The following is a 21543-nucleotide window of genomic DNA, read 5'->3' on the forward strand; positions in this document are numbered from 1 at the left end:
ATGAGAAAAAATTACACAAGAAAAGGTTGAGCACACCAAAAACCATTTTCCTCCAGTCAGTTCTGTCATATCATGTTTTATTTGCTAGAATGTTTTTTTTTACTCTCTATTTTTACAGTTAGCTATTAAGTTACTCCCTATAATTTAATGTAAAAAGTTAGATGTTCTGCATCATTAAAACTCAAGATATGTGACTGTTGAGCTGCATGTCATGACATCTGTCATGTCTAATGTTATTAAAGAAAAAGATTTTGTTTTAAACAAGTTTCTGTTTCTATGACATAAAAATAGTGGTTTCTGAAGGCTTCTTTTTGACGTAAAACTGCGATTTTTCTCTGTCCTGCACTTCTCTTGCCCTCCTGAAGAGGCCGCTTGACTGTCTGGTGCAACTTCAGACTCATTTGCATAAAGTGAACATGAGCCTTCCAAGCTTTGCTCAGAGCAGGAAGAGTTTTGTTTCCTGTTCGCTTCACAACAGGATTGCACCGTGGACTTATCGTAACCACTGATCCGGATTTGTGTCTTTGAACTCCATCAGGTTTTTTGCCTTTTTTTTTTCAGACACACCGAAGACGTATTTAGATCAGAGATTCTGACCTTTGGACCGGTTTGGACCGGCAACCGTGTCACATTCCAGCCACGCAGAACAGGTAGGAGGACTATTTTCCAAACTAAGGCGACAAACAGCAAGTCCTCTCTTGTCCTACCTGAGGCTCTTCTGCCATTGTTCTCTTTGAAACTCACGTTTTGACCCACAGCAGAAGCTGTCCTTCATCGGCTGGGACTTTAGACTGTTGTTTGTCACAAACAAGACTCAGCAATTTTTCCTGCTCTGTTAGATTCCTTAAACGTTGTTGAAATTTCTTTACTAGGCCGTTGACATCCCCGCCCCTGGAGGTAAAATGTCTTCTTATAAAGGTTGGGAAACAGAAACCAGGTCAGTTTGTTGAGATGTCGATGTTTTTCTGACTTTTCTGATGGTTCTCAGGACAGTGCTCCCACATGAGCATCCCAGTTGAGACAGACGAGAGGATGAGTCCCTTCAGCGATGAATATGGCCATCCTCGTATGGAGGATGGCGGATTTAATCATGATTTTTCTGGTACGGTGTCCTTGGAACAACCGCAGTCTCTGCGGGACCCGTCGGTCCCGCCATGGTACTCACCACAAAAACAAGGTAAGATCGCTCATCTACCTCATCAAACTATTCCCGTGACATCACTTCCTGTTGGCATCATCACACCATCTTTTTCAAAAACCTAGCTCTATCTGCTGCTGATAACCCAGATCAAGTGTGTTTTGCCACTAAGATGCTACAATGGCAGGTTAGTTGGAAAATATGCAGGACACTGGCCCCTAAGACCTGGAGTATGACACCTGTGACCAAAAGATTAAGCAAAAGGGCCTTAGGGGGCACTTCAGACAAGGAATGCATTAACACGCCAGTTTGCTTCCTTGGCCAGTTTGTTCATTTGATAGGTGTTACAAGCTCTGGTTCTGACCAAACAAGTGAACTCTGGGTCATATGTCTGTAGTTGGATGTTCTAGCACAGCCGTCACCATAGCAGTTCCAGTGGGCACACAGTTGCCTGCGACAACCACTTAAAGTGCCTGCAAAGCATGTTCTAAAAATATGACAGATCACAATGGAATTCAATATGAGTTTTAAAAGTTTCATTCATATTTAGGAACTAATTTGGAGTGCAACGACTCACTAGCCCCGGTTCCACACACACGTGTACCGCGGGTTAGAATTTAGAGATACCAATTAACTCTTTAACACTGGAGATGTCAAGTTGACGCCTAAAAAAGATGCTCTTTGACGTATCGTAACTCATCCGGCATTTATGCGAGTGAGCTGGAACTACATTAACTGTATTTAAAGAGTTTTGGTAGTTGAGGACGGGTCAACAATGAAGCTTAAGCGGTAAAGGGGTTAGCCTGTGAAGCATTTTCTTGGATTATGGAATGAAGCTGGAGTCCCTGAAGAATTGCACACATTCACAAAGATAAGGTTCAAACTCAACACAGAAAGTCCAAGCAGGGATTTGAACCATGGCCTTCTTGCTGAGAGGCAAAAGTGCTACCACTACACCATCGAGCAGCCCAACACCAAACCAAACCAAACTGAAATGACTCAGTCTGAGCTAGTGCTAAAGTAGGTTTAAGGGTTCTGTCTTTCCTCCTCTCCAGGTGTGGTTCCCACCAGTCACAGACAGTGCACATGCTGCCCCCCAGACCATCGCCAGAACATCATGAGGCCCCCACATGAGTAGGCATCTTCATGATGTTCCCATCAATCCCCGCTAAAGCTCCCAGACTCACCGTAACTACCTCTCCCTGCGCAGGAACATGCCATGTGACCAGTTCCAACGTAGAAAGACTGGAGATGGTTCTTCGTCGCAGAGAGTGGCCCCTCCCATAGATGTGATGCGTGAGCGCAGCGTGAGCCCCTGTGTTCTGCCAGGCCCAGGACTGGTCACGGGGGAGGTCCGACGCACCATCAGCCTGCCCGAGGAGAGCAGTAAGTCATGTTCAAAGAAAAATTTAATGTCACTGAGGAAGAGTTCCTGACGTGACTCTCAACAGGAAAGGTCTTCATCACTTACTCAATGGACACAGCCAAAGACATCATCCCTTTCACCACGTTTCTGATCAATCAGGGCTTCAAACCAGAAGTGAGTGCCTTCACACTCATCAGTCCTCATCCACACTGAGATTCATGCAGATCACTTTGCTCCTCTCCTCATAGTGTGACATTTTCGACACCCCCATCAGGAGAATGGGCATCACCAAGTGGATGGACAGCTTCCTAAATGATGTAAGTCTGAGCGGACATCTTATGATGCTCACATCTCCCGTGTAAGCTCATGGTGGGAGGGGCTTGTCCTTTGATAGAAATCGGTGCTCATCATCGTGGTTATCAGCCCCAAGTACAAGAAAGATGTGGAGGGAGGAGGAGACGACGAGCACAGCCAGCACACCAAGTACATCCACAGTCAGGTGAGCACCCTGCTGACCGGAATCCAAAGGTGGCTGGAGAAAACAAAAACTGGCCTGGAGTAATCCTATTGACTGTATTGGGGAACTGGACTGAGTGACTCCTCCTCCCTAGTGTTCCAAACAGGAAGTGGTTCCAGAAGCCAAGATCCCATAGTGTCCTATTGAGAAATACACAACTATTGTTTGTCAGAATAACCATATTTGCTCTACTACTTTTTGTAACATGTTCCTGCCAATCCTAATTTTTTTTTTTCTTCAATTTTAATATATTTTTGTCATAGAAATGATGACATACACCGCTTAAGATCAATCACTGCTTACTTACAACGTCTAGTTCCACAATGGCAGTGTCCGTATAATGAAAAAAATGTCGACTGAATTGATTTCATTTGGTTGGAGCCGGAAGTAAGCCATATTCTATGGGTCTTGTCAGACTTGCTTGGTCCAGTTCTTATATACAGTCAAGGAGTATTCCATACTACTGTTCATTCATAGGTGTAAAAATACTGTAGGTGTTCAAATATGTCTCATTTTTAGGAGGAATTAGTCAAAATTAGTAACCAAGAGAGCAAATCAAAGAGCAATTTCTGTTATTTCCATATCTTAAAATGAGATGAATGAAGACTTAAAATAAACATCACCTTACTGACTAAGGCGCATGGTAAATGGCGTATACTTAAATAGCGCTTTTCTACCTTCATCAAAGGCTCAAAGCGCTTTTTCAGCCACAGAGCCATTCACCCTTTCACACACACATACACACACTCCGCTGCTGATCACTGGCGCCAACCTTCCACCAGAGGCAAGGTGGGGTTCAGTGTCTTGAAAGTCACAGATGTAAATTACAAAAGGTACAGAAAGGACAATGAATTTAAGTAAAACAAGATTTTATAGTCTATTACAATTGACTTCAGGTAAAGTAAATTACTAGATAATGCAATACTTTTACGAGTTTTGTAGGACATTGTCTCTGCAGAATGGCAGTAATCATTCGGAATTCATCTCTGAGTTGTGAGTGGGACCAATGGTGTGATGCAGTCCCGCCCCCCTTCCCCTCTGTGTTTCAGAGAGCTCTCTGTTTATGAGATCTCCTGCTAACTTACAGCCCCTCACACCCCCAATCTAACATTATTTATCCAACAAAAATGGTGAGCAGTATTGGAGCTATCCAGCCGCATGGTCTTGATTCCAGCTTGGAAGAGGAAAACAAAGACGTCCGTGCATCTAAACATCTGCAAGTGGATGCATCTGAACGGCGTGGAGCATGGAGCTTGTAGCCTGCCCAGCGTATTTTCTATGTAACAAATACGGCATTTTCCGTCTGCTCCTAGTTTGCAACAATTAAAGAAAAAAAAACTTAAAAAAAGCAGTTTTAAGCCTCATTTTTTATATACTGTATGTCCTCCATCATTAGAAAAATGCCACAAGAACATGTTAAAAATACTATTTTCATCGGAGTGGATCTACCAAGAAGCTTTTTTAGCTATGGTTGTCAAACTAGTGTTAACAAATTAACCAAAAAAAAATGGCCAATTAAGGGACAAACAAGCCAGATGTTGTAGAATTTTACCGCCTTATTCCATGATCAGGAATGAGATCAAAACTATGTGTGTGAACTATTAATCTGGATTAACTATAGGAGCGTTTTATCATTTTCACAGATCCAGAATGAGTACATCCAGCAGGGCTGTCTGAACTTCAGACTGGTTCCAGTCTTGTTTCCCAATGCAACTAAGGTAAGAACTAACTGCACAACCAGAGTAAATCAAATGGTCACATCAACAAATAATTATTCAGATTACAACAAAAAAAATCCACTTTTGGCAATAAAAGTAATTTGAGTTTTTGATGAGATGCCATTTGATATGTGGTCTTGTTTCTTTTTTGTTGTTGTTGTTGCTCTATTTCAATATTAAATTATCTTAAACCTTATCTTATATCTTAAATACTACATTCTACACATGTGTGAAATGAAGGTTGTGTCTTCTTGTGCTGTTTTTTCATCAAACGCATTTGTTTTTCATGACCTTGCCTGGTCTGGACTATAATTCAGATGATCCAACATTCTTCACCAGTTGTCTCCTTTTGGCAGGCAGACGTTCCCAGCTGGATGAAGAACACCCGGATCTACCGCTGGCCCAGCGACACCCAAGAACTTGTGCTGCGTCTGCTCAGAGAGGAGCGCTACATCATCCCTCAGCCAAGCACCAGCATTGACGTGATCATCCGTTCTGTCTGACCGATTCATGAAAATATGAAAAATTATGGATTCATTCTGAGATTTCTGTTTCTGACCTTTGGTTTAGGAATTACTTTCCTTTCTTCGAATGTTTATTTTTACGACTCTAAGGGGAAAGAATTTAAACTTCTACAAACTCTTAACTGACACATTTTAAGATGTAAACAAACAAGTGTTTTTTGAGCTTTATTCCAAGCTTGTTTATTGAGTTTATCTTTTTCTTGGTTTTTTGGTTTGATATACTGATCCAATTTTTAAAAAACACTACAATACAGCAAGGTTAAGCCTTTTTGCCATAATGAACCAGCAGGTGGCAGCACATCTCCATCAAGGAAACCACCTTTCACGTTCAGTTCCCACAGAAAAGCCTTTATATTTTATTTTTTGTATTTCTTCAAATTAAAAGACTGGATTGTTGACATAAGTTGTGTTCAAATGTTTCACGAAACAACTGTTCAAAGGAAAAACATTCCTAATGAGGAAGTTTGGGGGGGGGGCTAACCGTCACACCATCACCACAGCTGACAGCGGGGACTCCAGCGGTGTACTTAAAAGGAAGCCCTGCAGATATTCAGGTTTTTATCAGCTGCAGCAGGACCTGCTTTCTGACAATAAATCCACAAAGTCTGTTTAACTTCCAGGTCACATGCCATTCAACGTTGCCTTTTCAGATGTGTCTAAGGCAGATATAGACAGTTTCCGTCCAGCTTTGGTAACTGGAGGTTAAAAACCTATAAAAGTTCTGAAACAGCCACCAGTTTAGTCCAACACCCTCCATATTATATTTTAGTTTTTCTACTTTGTTGAGGGTCCATCAAGGTCATGACTTTAGACATGTAGTGCTCCACATTCTGTCAGGTCCTGTCTTCCGCACAGTTGTGAACTGAAAAAAAGGAAAATTTGCACTAAGTTATTAGGTCTACAAGAGAGTTTATCTTCTCTAACAGTTTTCTCCATTTAGAAGAAGAGAAAACTCATTTGAACCACAGTTCACCTCAAAACAGCATCAGCTGTAATGAATGATTCAGTGTCATCAGTAAATGCAGACTTCCTGCTTGACATAAGAAAAAAAAACTAAAGAGCTGGGTTAAAAAATATAATTTAGTTTTTGCAAACACGTGATTTAAAAAATTTTGTAAAACCATTCCACATCACATAATTTTTCCATAGAAAATGATGAAAACAATCATTTGTGAAGCCATTCCACTTCACTACTGAGCTATGAACCTTTGAGCATTGACTTCTTAGCAATAGTTCAACTTACTTATTAAAGAATTTGACTATTATCAGATTATGTTTCACTGATACAATTCTTTTTGCCCACCAGAACTTAAAGATTTTTCTGTGTATTCATCGTGACTGGACAAATCTTCTTTTTTTTCTGAGACTTGTAATAATCTCTTAATTTTTTTCTTACTTTCGGGCCTATATTTTTGGGATTTATTGTGGTGATCAAGTCTTCATTATCAAAGGGGGCTTTGGTGTTTATGAGGTAAATTTACTTAAAGAAAACAAATCAATGTTTTCATGGAGGGCTAAGTCAAGAATCTTTTGTACTTGTCAGTCATATTCGAGCTAGTCATGTTTAGACATGCATCCATTCAACAGTGCTTAGTTCAATACATGCTGACAGCGCAACCTCTAACATGTTTTTGTGATATGTGTTTTTTAATAATATTGCACTATAATTGATGCAATTAAAAACTTTGCACAGTCTGCAGATTGAGTGACAAAAGTGTATAATGATGGTTTAATGATAGTTTAAAGTCAGTTGCTTCAAAGCGATAATTTGTTACACTATAACCTGCATAAACACACTTAACTGAGCAAATCGTTGTCTAACAGATTTAGTTTTGATCATTTGTTTTGTCGAAATTGTTTGGTTAATCCTTTCAAAATAAAGCTGGTTTGTTATTTTCACTTTATAGGCTTGAGGCTGTTGCTGAATGTTCACAACTCTTATTCTGAAATCCGGATGCGCGTGACGTCGGTGGTTTTTATCTTTTTACAGCCCTTGTTAAGTGTGCGGCGAAACCTGGTATGGTGGAAGCACAGCGCCGCGGAGGGGCATTCTGGTGAACGGGACTAGCTGGGACTAGTTCTGGGACGTGATTTGGAAAGATAACGCCACATACCGGAAGCCGGGGGGAGCGTCTTCCGAGCTTGAAACAATAACACTACAGAGGGCTCTGGCTTCACGAGGCGGCGGAAGTTAATCGACTCCAACATGGAGCTGGTCGCAGTGGGGTTCTGGACCGAACATCGCCGCGTTTGGATGTAGCTCTCCGCGGCTGCTGGCGGTTAACTCCGTCAATCTATTTTTCTTTTCCTTTTTTGCGCCTAGTTGAACCGCCGTGACAGCACACCATTGGGCTGTTCCAAGCACCTCTAGCCCTCCCCCCCAGGGGTAGTTTTTCTCAGCTTCCCTGCTGTTGGTGTGACCCTCCAGGACGGACAGGGCAGTCATGCTTTCCGTGCGCATCGTTACCGCAGACTACTACCTAGCAAGTCCCATTAAAGACCTGGACGTCAGCTACTCTTCGTTCAGGGAGAGCGACGTGAAGAGGGTGCCGGTGGTTCGGATATTCGGAGCCACACCAGCTGGTGAGTCAGTGTCTTTTATTTTCCCCCTCCGTTACAGTTAGCGCGCCGCATTGTTGATGGAACAGCGGTAAAGAGGCGTTGCGGGGTGTTGACACGGCACGCCGCCTCCTCCGCCGCTACACCGGGCGACGCTTCTCTGCACGCGGCCCCGCTTTGTCTCCGTTCTGCCGGGGAGGGCTGGGCGCGTGACACGGACAGCCCGCGCATGCTTCCTTTTAGCCGGGGTCTTTTTGTATGCATGGCAACCTGTGGAGTGTAAATATGGTGTAAAGAAGGGAAAAAACACAGATGTTTTGTTTGCAATCAGAAAAAATAGATCCATCCATATCATATGTGAGGAGGGTTATCATTAATCACAATGAATGTGCATTGCATGTCCCTGCAACGCCGGGTTCCTGCCACCTCTTTGTCAGTCATTGTTCCTTCACCAGAACTTGCTTCATACAATAGTCTGATTACCTGTCTGCGTAATCGGACCACGAAGCTCTACTTTCTTTGTTTGTCAGGGTCTAGATTCCTGCAGGTTTGGGAGTTGGGGTGGGATCACTGCAGAAATTCCAGGATAACAGCCCCCCTCCTCCCCCCACTGGGTGCATCTCCAGTGGGGTTCAGAGGCTTCCCATCAGTGGTCCTAGATCTTATTGGCTGATGTTGCCAAGTGTGGGATGTGAAGATTCCAGGAGCCAGCTGTACGATTGAGAGATTCAACACTCGCTGGCTTTCTTGTCTTTGAGCTGCTGCCCTGCAGACTGGCCGGACTCTGTTCATAAACATCTGCTGACTTATTTCCTGCAACTCAATCACATCTGTAAAGCGTTGGAGCTGAGAATTGCACCCTGAAACCACTCGCTCTAAGAGGTTTTGCTCGTTCTGTTGGACGAGCTTTGTTTCACTGGCGTGGAGGGAGGAGCATCATTCAGTCATGTTTGAGTGTGGTGTGCCTGCACCGTGCGATTTCCAACTGCACCCCCTAGATTCCCTGTCCTTCCCTGACCTGATCTGATCTCCGAACCCCCTTCTCGTCACGGCAGCCCAGTGTAACCTGATGCCACATTTCCTGCCTCTATTCTCTTTGCCTCTTCAAGTATGCGGACTGTCCTGCTGATTCGCACGCTGCTTCTGCAACAAGCAACGCAGATTCCTGATACACATGTGGCTTTTCAGAGCTGGGATCAAATGCGGAGGATTGCCAGCACCAATTGTCCCAGCTCTTTTGTACTGGCAGGTCCAAAAAGAATTTGTGAGGGATTATTAGTTGAGTGCACGACCAGTCGACCTGAACGTGTGGGTCTCTGAGATGGAGGGCCCCTCTTAGCAGGGGGTACCCCTAAATCCATGTGGAGGAATTCCTCTTGTGTCTATTAACAGGATAATAAGGAAACTCAGGGGAACAGATTTGACTCAGGGTCATGATTTCCTTTACTAATTACTCCTGTTTTCCTCTCAGATTGACCAACATGTTTTGGTGTCTTTATGACTGGTCTGAAGCTGTTGCCAATCAAGTTCTAATATAAAAATACAAGATAGTATTAATCAGAAATAAACCTTTTAAAACCGGAGCTGTTACCGGCGTGTTATGTTGTTTGTACTTCCAAACAATCTTTCGGCATCTATTATTTGCTGCGTAACATAGGTAGTAATGTGGGCGCATCACCTTAAATATAAAAGAAAACTGTATATATTTTTTATCTTGAAAGTACAGTTTATATTTTCAAACTTAGACCTGTTTTCCCGCCTCCGTGGACGGACTGGAAAGAGAACTCCTTACGTTGTGGAGGGACCGACCTCAGACGCAGACACCACAGAGGCGATGTAAACGTTCCAGTTGATTAATAAACGTTCTAATTTTTTGTGTCAACGCAACGCAATGACGACTCACTGCAGATGGACCACTGTAAATCTGGCTTAACTCTTCGACCATTTACACAATTTCTGAAATTCCAATGGGTTGTGGAGCGGAGGAAATCTGCGTTTCTGTGCAGGTTTACGTTGATTGCGTAAGCTCTTCACCACTGTAAAGCTTTGCATATCAACACAAAGCTGCTTTTCTCCTCTTGAAAACCTGTTGTAATTGTGTTAGTTGCGTAAACAGGTGAAGAATTACAGTCTGTGCAAATGATGTACGCACAGAGTGTGGAGGTGATTCGTAAAAAGCTTGTTGGATTCCCACACAAACCACTCTCTGATTGTCCAATTTCTTAATTTCTAACAGGAGGAGCATGAAAGCGTCTCACCTACGTCACCCTTACTTACCCTCAGGAGCTCTTTAGGTGTTGGGCCTTCTTGGGGAGAGTGCTAACCACTACACAACTGTGCAGCTCCCGAGGTGTCTGAGGTGACGGTAAAAGGATAGCAGATTTTCCCACATCTTTGGGTCAGGGACAGATATTTCATCTTTCAATCTTTAAAGTCACAAACCATTCAGATCTACGTGCCTTGAATCTTGCAACCTCTCTGTGCGTCAACATTTCTGCATAGTTCCATATTAAATCAGCTTATCTTAGAGGTTTTCAGTTTACCAGTCAGGCTAAACCTGCAAAGATGTCCCAGTTTTGCAGAAACTAAAACAGGCCCAGTCTCCACTATCATCTAGAGCTTTTCTGGTGGTCACTATCAAGTTTCATGGTTGCTTGCTCTGGCATATTCTACAGCAGGCAGTCAGTAAGTAAACAGTCACCCTGTGCTCAAACGGGTCTGCAGAAAGACAGGCACGTATGAGCTTCTGACACCGAGGTTCATCTTGAGATGTCATATTAGCTGATTTTGTTAAAGGTTCTTCAATTAGTTTGGTTTTCTACATAGAAATGTTTACCTTGGACCTTGCAGGTGTAACTAGTTGGACTCTTGCTAACTTGACGACTGTTTCTGGGCAGTTTATGTTCAAAGCAAAAACCTTATGGGAATTTACTTCTTCAACAGAGCAAACATTAAACTTGAACACCAATCTTTGACACAGACGAGCTAAGTCAACATGTCAAGATTGAATTTATTGAATAAACAGATCAATACAAAACACAGGCTTCCTTTGACTTTAACAAAAACCAGCTGAAGAAGTTCTTTTTAGGCTGTAATTAGTCAAACTTTTCTCATTTATTCATTAGCAGTGCTTTGCACAGATCTAGTGGTAGTTTTAGGGACTACGAACCTTGGAAAAAGGGTCACTAGTTCTTCTGTTGATCTGGTGGATAGACTTACCTGGTGTTCATGTTAACTGAGCTTTAACAGGAAGGGATTTATTTAAACCCATGGATTCATGATAAAGTTAGCATAAAATCTATATCGGCCAAAAGAAATTTTTTTTTTTATTGGATTATAAACAATTTTTGCACCGTTTTGATGAGCAAACTCTACTTTAACCACAAAGTCATGATGCTTCGGTAAATCTAGAGTTGGATTTTTTTCCCCGTCTTTATGTAAAATTTGAAAAAAATAGAAGCAAATTTTAAAGCACCAGCTGACACCTGGCGGGAATGCAGTCTTCCTTTATTTATCACGGTAGTTATTTTCTGAAAATAACTCGCAATCGGCAAAATCCACAAGATAAACAGATTTACTTTTACATTTTGATGATGAAGATGCTGTGGAGTAAATGTTACTTGTGGCGTCATGTGTGCTTCAACATTGAGCATACAGTGTAGCATTGAAGCAACCTTTAGCTGAACCCATCATCTCCATGGTGAGGTGCTGGTATCTTTTTGTTATGCCTGTAGGAAGAAGTCCATGTCTGGTGTGAAGCAGTGTGCATCTTTCAGGGCCTGCAGAGCTCTTCTCTCCTGGATAGCTGTGGTCTGCAGAGAGAAACCCCACATGGGCACATGGTGTCGGGTCATTTTAGGTCGTCTTGTCCGCTGTTCTAGTTTGTGACAGCCTTCTTCAACCCCTTAGGGGGTTCTCCTCCCTGCTGCAGCAGGACTTCTGCAGACTCTCATGGTCCATATGCTGACAGTTTGGTCCAGGAGAACTTGAATCTTTAGGAGCAGCAGCTGCTTTGAACTTCCACACAGTGCCATTCAGCTTGGATTACTAATAAGCACACTTCAAGTGTGCACGTGCCTGGTACAGTCACATGCACACTTGACGGGGCTTTTTGCACAAACCCAAACAGAATAATTAAGTTCTCATGTTGGAGCATGGGGTGGGGAAGCTTGCTGTAATTACAGCAGAGTTAAAATAACGGTCGTGGTGCGTGCAGAACTCAGAGACTCTGGACTGGATTTTCTTCAGACAAAACTGTCTTTTTTTTTTCTTTCCTTTAATTGTGGTGGATTTTCCATCTGGATCATATAATGCAGGTCGCCCATCCAACCCCCATGATCCAACAGACACCCTTTATTCTTTTCTGAGATCTTTTTATATTTGCATATCAAACCATGAATTCTGTGAGAACAAATGCTGTTACTCTTTGAAGCAGTGATGCAGCATTTCTCTTCAGGACAGGACAAGTCTTTCAGACCTGAGATGCCTAAATAACACATGCTCTCTGACACATTGTAACTCTTCGACCATTTACGTGTTCAATGTAAATCAGCTGATTCTGACGCAGAGAAAAGCAGCTATTTGTACCGCTATGCATCACATTACTAATGTAAAATGTTGAATAATGGTGCAAAGCTGCTTTTCTCCACAGCAGAATTAGCTGGAATGATGTTAACTGGGTAAATGGCTGAAGAGCTATGGTTGTCAAAAGATTGTCAACACTGAAGCTAAAGCTCCGTTATTGCATATGGCTGATTTCCACTGGTCCGTTGCGTTGACACAGAAAAATAGAACGTTCATTCATTAATTGGAATGGAGTTCTATTTCCTGTCTGTGGACACGGTTAAGTTAAATCTGTGGAACCAGTCTGTGGACCAGTGGAACTCAGGAGTCAAAGGAGTTAAGGAAGTCTGCAAATGAAGTCTGGTGGTGCTGTCATGTTTGAGTAAGGAGGGTGGTGTGAGATCTAATGTAGGGCTGGTGATGACTGAAGATTGAGATTCATTTACAGGGATTATTCTGTGCGAAGAAAGTCTAAGTCAGATGCACCTGTATCGGGGTGAACCGTACGGATGCTGCGGGTTGAGCTGTCTGGGACCATGGAGGGTCATGGAGAGATGCGCCTGCATCTTGAAGGGAGTGCCGGTGTGTGAGGTTTGTTGAAAATGGAACGTGGGATTGTTGTGTGTGTGGTAATAGTAACGTGAAGTATCACACACTTATGACATACGAGTAATGCTGTCTTCCGGTGTCCTTACGCCACGCTTTAGTTGTTAGTAAAGTCTTAGTCCCAGCAGCCCTTCTGGTTAAATACATGCTGTAACAGGGGAAAAAAATGGGCAAACCTCTACGGGGCGCACGCTTATCATGGGAGCAGCACTAACAGGCCCCAATCTGCCGTCTCCCCCACCTGCGGGAGTTTAAAAAGGAAAAGTCTGTTTGATGCACCTGTGTACATTTATAAAAGGAACTAACTAAAATCACAATACTGCAAAGTACCCTTATTTTTATTTTTTTAAATGTATCATAATTTTTGTTTTCTTCACCCAGAGAGCCACAATGGAGCCACGTGTGGCTTCAAAGCCTCAGGTTGCAGATCCCCTGAAGCAACAGAAAACAGGTCTGGTTGGCAGTCGGGTACAGAGGACTATAGCAAGAAATTCATTGGTTTAAGACCAATGTTAAAATACAAACAGGCTAATTTGAGTTTTTTCCCCCAAACAACCCAATTTCACGTCAGGATTGCACCAGACCCATTTGAGCTTCCTGTTAGGTGGCAGGCCTACAGGGGAGTGATCCCACATCATTACATCAGGCTGGCGGGGCCCTTTGTGTCCTTGACGCCTCCCTTTTGTCCCACTGTACGGAAACCCCAGGGAAGACCCAGGACAACATGGAGAGAAGACAACGTCTGTCCTGGGAATGCCTTGGGATTCCCCCAGAGGAGCTGGAGGGAGGAGGGGGCAAGAGAGGGTCTGGACATGTTTGCTTAGACTGCTGCCCCGGCATACCAAATTTACAATGGATGATTTTTTTTTTTTTTAATCTGGACCAAACTGGAATCAAAGAATCTAAGAAAAAATTTTTGTTTTAGTGCTATATAAAAAAAAATAGAAATGTTGTCACTGAGACATAAATGTTTGTTGCTTTCTTGTTTTTGTCCAGCTGTTTCTTACTGTAGATTTGAAGAACTGTTGTATGAATGTCTTCTTCTCTGAGTGACTCACACTTTTCAGAAGCCAGTTTAATAAAAGTTCCCCTCCTCTGTGAAAGGGCTGAAAAGGAAAAGTTGGGTTGAACTCTCGAGGGAAAAATGTGTCCCAGTTCCCACGTTTTTATGCCATAATTCTGCTGGAAAAGCATCTACTATTTTTCCTCATCACGGCTTCTGTCTCCTGGAATCAGCTTTTTTTTTTTCTTAATCCTTCCAGCTCTTTTTTAAAGTTTTTTTTTTTATGCAAAAAAGAAGCCCCCTGCGCTTTACTCTACACATTTTAGGTTTCTACTTAAAAAAAACGAGTAAAATGTAAAAATATTCTAAGTCACTGGGAGAAAATGTTCACGTTTCATGATTTTTCTAGTTTAGACTCAGCCATAACAATGTGTTTCCAGTTAATGTAATGAGAATCCTGAATTCGGCTGAGATGTTTTGGACGTTTTGAGTGTGAACTGCTGTGACTCACGCAAGGACAGTTTGACTGACAGCTGAGCTGCTTTGATCCGTTCTTTTCAATGTGAGAAAATGATTTCTCAAGACTGACCAGATTTCTGAGGAGAACAGAGACATTGGCAGAAAAGGAGGCCAGGATGTCATCAGTGACTGGTTAACACGCTGAAACAAACTTGTCTTCAAAGATAATGTAATGAGTTGAAGCGAAACAGTGCAGTTATCCTTGTCAACACTAAAATTTATTTGGTGGATTTATGTTATCTGAACTTGCGATTTAAAAAAATCACTATTTAAACAGTTATAACTAGTGGCTGCAAACATCAGTGGAATTACATCATGTGGTCACATTTCTTCAAGGGATTTTTGATGCCTTACGTTTTACAATAACTCAGTGTTCAGAAATCTGTCTGCGCATAGAGTTGAAGGAAGGTCTGAAATGCAAAGATCACACTTAGTTCTCCTCTGCAGTCTGTTCTCAGCCAAGAAGGCAAAAGCAGCAGGACGTGTGGGCATCCGTCTGCAGACAGACGTGCTAACCCAGGCTCTGTCCTCTGATCTGCTGAGAGGAGGCTCCAGCTGGTCCTGAACTGCATGGCTGTGTATTTTCTTTATTCAGACAATAAAAATATAGATTCAACGATCAGTTGTACCGTACGAATGATCGCTCTTTTTCAATTAGTGATGCTGAAATTGATTTTTATTTCTGACCTTAAAACACTTCCTAACTCCTCGGGGTCTAACCATTTGTAAATAGATTTTTGGTAGTTTATAAAGCACAGATCGTAATGTTACTAACGGCCACACACCAAATAAATATTTATGATAAAGCGGTTAACTGAGTCTCACAGTTTTGCTACATGTAGGCACGTTTCTATGCCACAGCAACTCTTTGTGATGCACTGACAAACCATCCAGGGTGTACCATGCTTTCGGCCAACAGTGACTGGGATAGGCTCCAGCAACTCTGTGACCACAAACTGTACTAAGCAGGTTTGGAAGATGGATGGCTGAACCATTTCTGGTGTGATTGGAGAGTTGGTGACTTTCAAATGAAGCCATTTTTGCTCCTTCTTGCTTCTTATTACTACTTGTTTTGTAGTTGGAGTCTAGATGGTCTAAGACACACTTTTTGTTTGGTGTACAATAATCCTAGATAGGTGTAACTCTACACATAAGGTTCTTACCAGTTTTGTTAGTGATTTATGAACCAGCTAATGCTGTTTTCACCAACAGGTGATAAAACAGACCTGCAACTGTTTATCAAACTGTAGCACAGCCGTGTGATTCATCATCAACCCTTCGTTTGTGCAGCCATGAATGTGGGTCAGATAATTGAATTTTTGTTCCATCATCCAGCAGCTTGTAAATCCTCTTTACACGGCTGTACCTCAGTTAAACCCTGTAGTATAAAGCCTTAGTTTTATAGGCAGATAAGCTAATCTTTAAAGCATTGCTTCAGTTCATTAAAGTTCATGAAAGGAAAAGCTTACTTCCTTGTATCCACCCCCGAATCTTCTGAGAAAATGGACGGCTTAAAACTATAAAATGACCCGTCTTGGCAAAGAAAATCCTAGGATTCTTCGTGTTCATTATGAATTCATGGACATGAAACAATTACCAGTATGAAGCTCATTGAGCTGACAATTTTTGTAATATTGGGCTACATAAATAAAATTGAATTAAAGGGATGATTCAAATTCACATTCGCCCGTACGGGTCAAGCCCTGTATGGGTGCTGCAGGTTTTTGGGTTGTCAGGACCGGTGGAAAGTTCTACATAGGAGGTTGAAGTTCATCTCAAGGGTAGTCCAGGTGTGTCTTGGATTTCCCTTGAGGCTCGTGGAAAATGGGATGTGTGATTGTTCTGCATGTGGTACGGGTATCGTGAAGTATTCCTTAGGTTTATCACTTAAGACATATGGGTGATGCTGTCATACGGTGTCTGTACGCCACGCCATAGTCGTTAGTGAATAATTAGTCACAACTGCCCTTATAGCTAGATAGGACATGTCTGTGTGTTCAGAAACTGACGTTTGGTAAAATGACGTTTCTCTGCAGTGCAGCACATAGACATGAAGCAGTGCTGTGTTCAGGGGTCAGGAAAACCCCACGGTCCAGTGAGGGACATTTATTATCTAGAAGTACACAAAACACTGCCTGCTCTTCCAGGATTTAAAGTAGATGCTCTGCAGCTGTCTGAAGGCCGAACACACCCGTTTGGTGTGTACATGTTGTGGGTCAAAACCGCCCCCGCTGTTATTCCCTGTAATAACATGCTTTTTGTGCTGGCTGGAAGGTGGCAGCTGCATCAGCCGTGCGAACGGACTCCCGTCGTTTGTTGTGTGCAAAACGTGAAAGATCATCAAGTCGCCGATCTTCATCTTTGCCTGTTTCTCACCTCCTCTTCCTTCTCGCCGCGACCAGCTGGCTGGAAACAATCACTTGTTTGTCTCTCCAGCTGTCTGTCAAGAGCTTTTCCTTTTGCTTTGCTGCCCCTGTTGCTAGGCAACATAAGTAGAAGCTGGGATTGGATGGGGTGCTGCTGCTCATCTTTTTCAATGCAGAGTTTTTCTGTTGTTTTGAGTTTTCTTCAGCAGCAATGCACCTCTGTCTGTGCATTTAAAGTTCCCTCTACCTCTGTCCAGAGCTTGGTTTAAAAAGTTCAATCAATCAAATTGATCTTTATTTAAAATCGCACTCCTATCTTTCGATGTGTTGTCAAAGCGTTCCCAGTGGTCTTTTAATGATTATAATTATGTTGTTTTAGCCAAAATCAAAGAAACCTCAGTCCTTTTCTAGGAAATAGTTCCTGCAGAGCAGCATTGGATCATTAGATATTCGCCATTAAGTTGTGTGTGGGACTGTTGTTACAGAGCAATCCAGCTCTCCCTATCCCCTTCTCGTTGTGAGAGCTCACTGTTTACACCCTCTCCCTCTAGCTTACACCCCCTCCAACACATTAGAAATGTAATCTTAAGCTAGGTTTTCCTAATATATGTCCTCCATCTTCAGAAAATCCAACAAGAAAATGTTAAAAGCAACAAAAGCAATCTTTACATTGGCATGCATCCTTAAAAGTGAAATCAGTTTATTAAATCAGTTCATAGAATGCTTTTGTTAAAAAAAAATCAGGAAAAAAAATATGCTTTTTTTCTAAGAAATTATTTTTTTATTTATGACATTTATACCTTTTCAGTTTAATTTATTGTTAATGTGTTTGATTATGTTTCTAACTGAACATCAGTTGTTTGGAAATGTGAACTAAATTGATTATTCATAATATTTCATTTTAAATGGAATGAGTTTGGCAAATTTTCTGTGATACTCACTAGCTGCACTTTTCTTTACTGTTTCCCTCGGCGTAGTCTTGTAGGAACTAGACAATAAAGTTCCTTCCATCTCTCCTAACCGCAACCCAAAATGAAAATCCTTTGACACGTCTTGCCAAAATAAAAGCAGCTCTTTTTTCTTTTGAAAAAACTGTCTGGACATGTTTCCTTCGACTGCTGCCCCTGCAAAGTCAAAAAGCACAATTAGGAAATATGGCTCCAAATTAAACTGTTTTTAAGAATGTGATTTAATCAAACCAGAGTCTTGTTACCATCAGGGTTGAAGTTTTTGAATGGGAACCAAGACCTCATGACACAGAGCTTATAGCAGTATTGCTTTAGAAACCTACATGGAGAAAATGGACAGAAATGATTCAAATTGTAGATTTCTTTGTAATTCTTTTTGTTGTCCTTTTTTTTAAGGCCATGTTCATGTAGGAGCTGCCATATGTCCCCCACAGGTCACAGAGGGAACCTCCTCAGCTCGCTGTCTTCCCTTCATCTGCTGTGTTTGTGTTGCAGGTCAGAAAACATGTCTCCATCTCCACGGCATTTTTCCGTACATCTACGTGCCGTACGATGGATGTGGGCAGCCCCCCGAGCGCCACCTGCGGCAGGTGGCTTTCAGCATCGACAGAGCCCTCAACGTCGCCATGGGAAACCCCGCCTCCAGCGTCCAGCACGTCTTCAAAGTGGTGCTAGTCTCTGGCATGTAAGTGACTCATTCCTGAAAGGTTTGTGGGTGAAAGATGGAGATGTGATGACTGTTTGCCTGTCTTCAGGCCTTTTTACGGCTTCCACGCTAAGGAGAAGCACTTCATGAAGATCTACCTGTACAACCCTCAGATGGTGAAAAGGTGAGTTTCCCGCAGATCAATTTCCATTAATGAGAACAAGAATCATGGCAGCTTCTGAAATCCTGACTGCCTCTTCGGTCTAAACGTAAATCAATGGCTGCTTGTAATCATTGATCGGCTGTGTGGGTCTCAGGGTGGAGGTTGTGCTTTGTAAGCATAACTTCCAAGAAAAACAGAGGAGACGAAGGGGAGCGGGACAAAAGTATTTATGTAGACAAACTTTGCGAATATCCCCAAAAAATGATTTGTCCCACAAAGCAAACATGACTGCTAAAGGATTGAAACTGTTGGCACGTTGGCCAAATTGGAGCTTTTTAGGTAAATATGGTCATTCAGTTTGAGGACTTGAGGAGGTAACTGTCCGCTAAAGAAAAGGTTGATTTAAAAGTCCTCAATTTTTATTAACTAAAGTTGTAAAAAGATGTCAAGTTTGATGGGTTTAGTCTTTATTGACTTTGTTGAAAATCTGTGTGTGTCACTGTTTACAAAATCACAAAGAAAGTCTTCTCAGTTCGTCCTCATCTGTGTTGAAGCCAAGCCCTGACCCTCCAATCCTAAAACCAGGAAGTAGTCTTGAAGTTGAGTCACGGCTTCTGGACCTAAAAGCTTCATTAGTTTGATGGACACGGACTGGATGAGTGGTGAAACATTTCAAGAGAGAAGACTTGGGTCCAGGTACTGAATACTCAACTTCACGACGCGCCACCTGGATCTATGAGAACCTTTACAGACAAACAAGAAAGTACCAAATCTTGCAGTTCTTCCACCAGAGGTTGATGGAGAAAAGAAGCCCATTTCCCATTCCCAGTAGAACCGACTCAGCATGGTGGATAGGTGGGCGCAGTGTTGCTTTGTTGGTTCTGATGAGGTCTTTGGCGTTCCAGGGTGTGCGAGCTCTTACAAAGTGGAGCCGTGATGAACAAAAGTTATCAGCCCCATGAAGGCCACATCCCCTACCTGCTGCAGCTCTTCATAGACTACAACCTGTACGGCATGAACTTGATCAACCTGGCTGCTGTAAAGTTTCGCCGGAGCCACAACAGAGGTGAGAGGCTAATTCCAGATGCTTAGAGATGATGGTGTGTATGAAAAGTAACCGCAAAAAAATCAAAATCTTTCTAGTTTTTTTTCTATAATGTGTCCATTTTTTCCCCCTAAATTAGTTTAATTCCTTGTTTTCAGACAGTGCATCTCAAATTGATCAAATTTACTCCAAAATTATTTTGCTATGTTTAAGATTCAGTGTAAAAAACATTTTCTCCATGGTATTTTATTTGTTTAGTCGTTGTGTTTAAGTGGACTGAATGACCCCTGCTGGCTCCAAGATGCCAAAATCCACAATATTTAGTGAAGTTGTTGCAGATTACTTCCTGGTAACCATGGAGACAGATGTATGAGCTCCGAAAAGCTTCCTTTCTGAACTCCAGAGCTTAGTTTCCATCAGAGGTTTAGATGGGATTTTCCGTCCAGGTAACCTCTCGGTCAGATTCCCTCATTTCCTTCTCTGTTTGATCTCAGTTTAGTCCTTTTCTCTTATCTTGGCTCGTCGGTCCGTCTCCTAAAGATTCTCTTATCTCCACGTCTGATAACTTCAACAATTCCAGGCTGGAAGTTCCTCACCTCAGTTCAGAGAACGGTTTTTACGAATCTCCCAACGCCACTTTTGTCAGTGAATGCAACATCTGTTTGCAACTTTGTCTTTCAAGATGAAAGTTCTTAATCTGGGATCAAGAGGACGGATGATACGAAGCTGGGCTGAGTAAATTTACCGCTTCAGGATGAATGGAGGCGTTAAAGCGTCCTAAAGCCTCGTCACACAGCTTTAACTTTTACAAACGTTTCACAGCAAACAGTTTTTTCAGAAGGAATTTGTTCTGTAAATATTTTCATGTGAACGAGCGAGGAGTTTTCAGCCTTTTCAAAACACGCTTACGCTTCTACTTCACTACATTTATGGCAGTCACAATGACAAAAAAGGTGCTTTAGGGATTAAAAAAAAGATCTTTCCTGCCAGATAATAACTTAGGTTCCTGCTGTAGTGTCTGGTTTGACTGACTGTTTTTATTGTAGATGTGCAGTTTTGCACACAGTTGCTGTAGGTTCTTCCACTCCTCCACTAATTAAATACATTTAGATTTATTTTATAACCATCCAAAAAAAATCAAATCCCATCATTTTTGGTCAGTGACGGCAAATTCAATCAGGAAAAATAGAAAAGGTTTCCCCGGGCAACATTCTTGTGCTTTTGGCTGCTTTGAAAACAGAAGTGAAGCCGAGTCAGTTCACCATGTAACCAATAGGTGGCAAATCAGTGTCTTTCCACCCTAATATAGAGAAGCCCAAATGCACAGCTGTGAAGACATTCCATTGGACTGATGCTCAATCAGCTTCGGATTAATATCCAACATCTGTTCTGAGCTACATTTTAAAGGACCTAATTATGTCTTCAAGATCAAAATTGTGCTCTCATGGGGGTGTGGGCTGCACTGTTGCAAAGTGGTTGGTAGTCTCACAACAAGAAGGTCCAGGTTTGAATCCCTGTGTGGAGTTATCCTGTTCTCCTCATGCATGTGTGGGTCTTCTCCAGGCCCCCCAGCTTCCTCCTGCTCAAAAATGTTCTTCTTGGTTGATTGATTACTACAAATGGATGACCCTGCACTGGACAACACAGGAATGGAAGATGTATGGATGGGGGCATGGTTAGAGCCTTTCTGCCCCGACAACTGAGAAGCGGGATTGTCTCCATGACGTGACAGTTGACCAAGATGTTGAACGGAGCTGACAAATGGCTCCAAATGAGCCAACTTTTGTCTCCCATGACCACTGGGGTTATTTATAAAAGTTTAAGGTAAACTGTATTTCAATT

At 42.3% G+C, this 21543-nt stretch overlaps 2 protein-coding genes across 7 annotated transcripts in view; both read left to right on the forward strand.

Annotated features, from left to right (window-relative positions):
- The first annotated feature begins 403 nt into the window (after positions 1 to 403).
- traf3ip2 (TRAF3 interacting protein 2) lies at positions 404 to 6958 on the forward strand. 3 transcript variants are annotated; one of them, XM_011491659.3, is made up of 10 exons: positions 404 to 650; positions 873 to 918; positions 989 to 1177; positions 2194 to 2272; positions 2349 to 2524; positions 2590 to 2678; positions 2753 to 2821; positions 2899 to 3003; positions 4665 to 4739; positions 5096 to 6958. In XM_011491659.3, the coding sequence occupies exons 2-10, from the start codon at positions 903 to 905 to the stop codon at positions 5240 to 5242; spliced, it is 945 nt and encodes a 314-aa protein (XP_011489961.1). In that variant the 5' UTR covers positions 404 to 650; positions 873 to 902; the 3' UTR covers positions 5243 to 6958. The 3 variants fall into 3 exon arrangements, with proteins under 3 accessions (XP_011489961.1, XP_011489962.1, XP_020570561.1); XM_011491660.3 differs by having other exon boundaries at positions 873 to 897; XM_020714902.2 differs by lacking the exon at positions 873 to 918.
- Positions 6959 to 7250: 292 nt separating this feature from the next.
- The window catches only part of rev3l (REV3 like, DNA directed polymerase zeta catalytic subunit), a 35960-nt gene continuing 21667 nt past the window's right edge, over positions 7251 to 21543 (forward strand). For 2 of the 4 annotated variants that reach the window (XM_011491662.3, XM_020714900.2), the window contains exons 1-4: positions 7252 to 7846; positions 18343 to 18532; positions 18603 to 18677; positions 19562 to 19722. In XM_011491662.3, coding sequence (XP_011489964.1) covers positions 7708 to 7846; positions 18343 to 18532; positions 18603 to 18677; positions 19562 to 19722 — 565 coding nt within the window. In that variant the 5' untranslated portion in view covers positions 7252 to 7707. Of the gene's footprint in view, positions 7847 to 18342; positions 18533 to 18602; positions 18678 to 19561; positions 19723 to 21543 lie in introns of all 4 variants that reach the window. The other 2 variants (XM_020714899.2, XM_004083614.4) reach the window with 2 other exon arrangements.

The sequence above is a fragment of the Oryzias latipes genome, chromosome 24 (assembly GCF_002234675.1).
Source record: "Oryzias latipes chromosome 24, ASM223467v1".
Classification (NCBI taxonomy): Eukaryota; Metazoa; Chordata; class Actinopteri; order Beloniformes; family Adrianichthyidae; genus Oryzias; species Oryzias latipes.

Coding starts and splice junctions, on each gene's coding strand:
- traf3ip2 (XM_011491659.3), top strand. Junction 2,679..2,752: donor ATCAGGGCTTCAAACCAGAA/GTGAGTGCCTTC, acceptor CTCTCCTCATAG/TGTGACATTTTCGACACCCC. Junction 3,004..4,664: donor CCAAGTACATCCACAGTCAG/GTGAGCACCCTG, acceptor TCATTTTCACAG/ATCCAGAATGAGTACATCCA.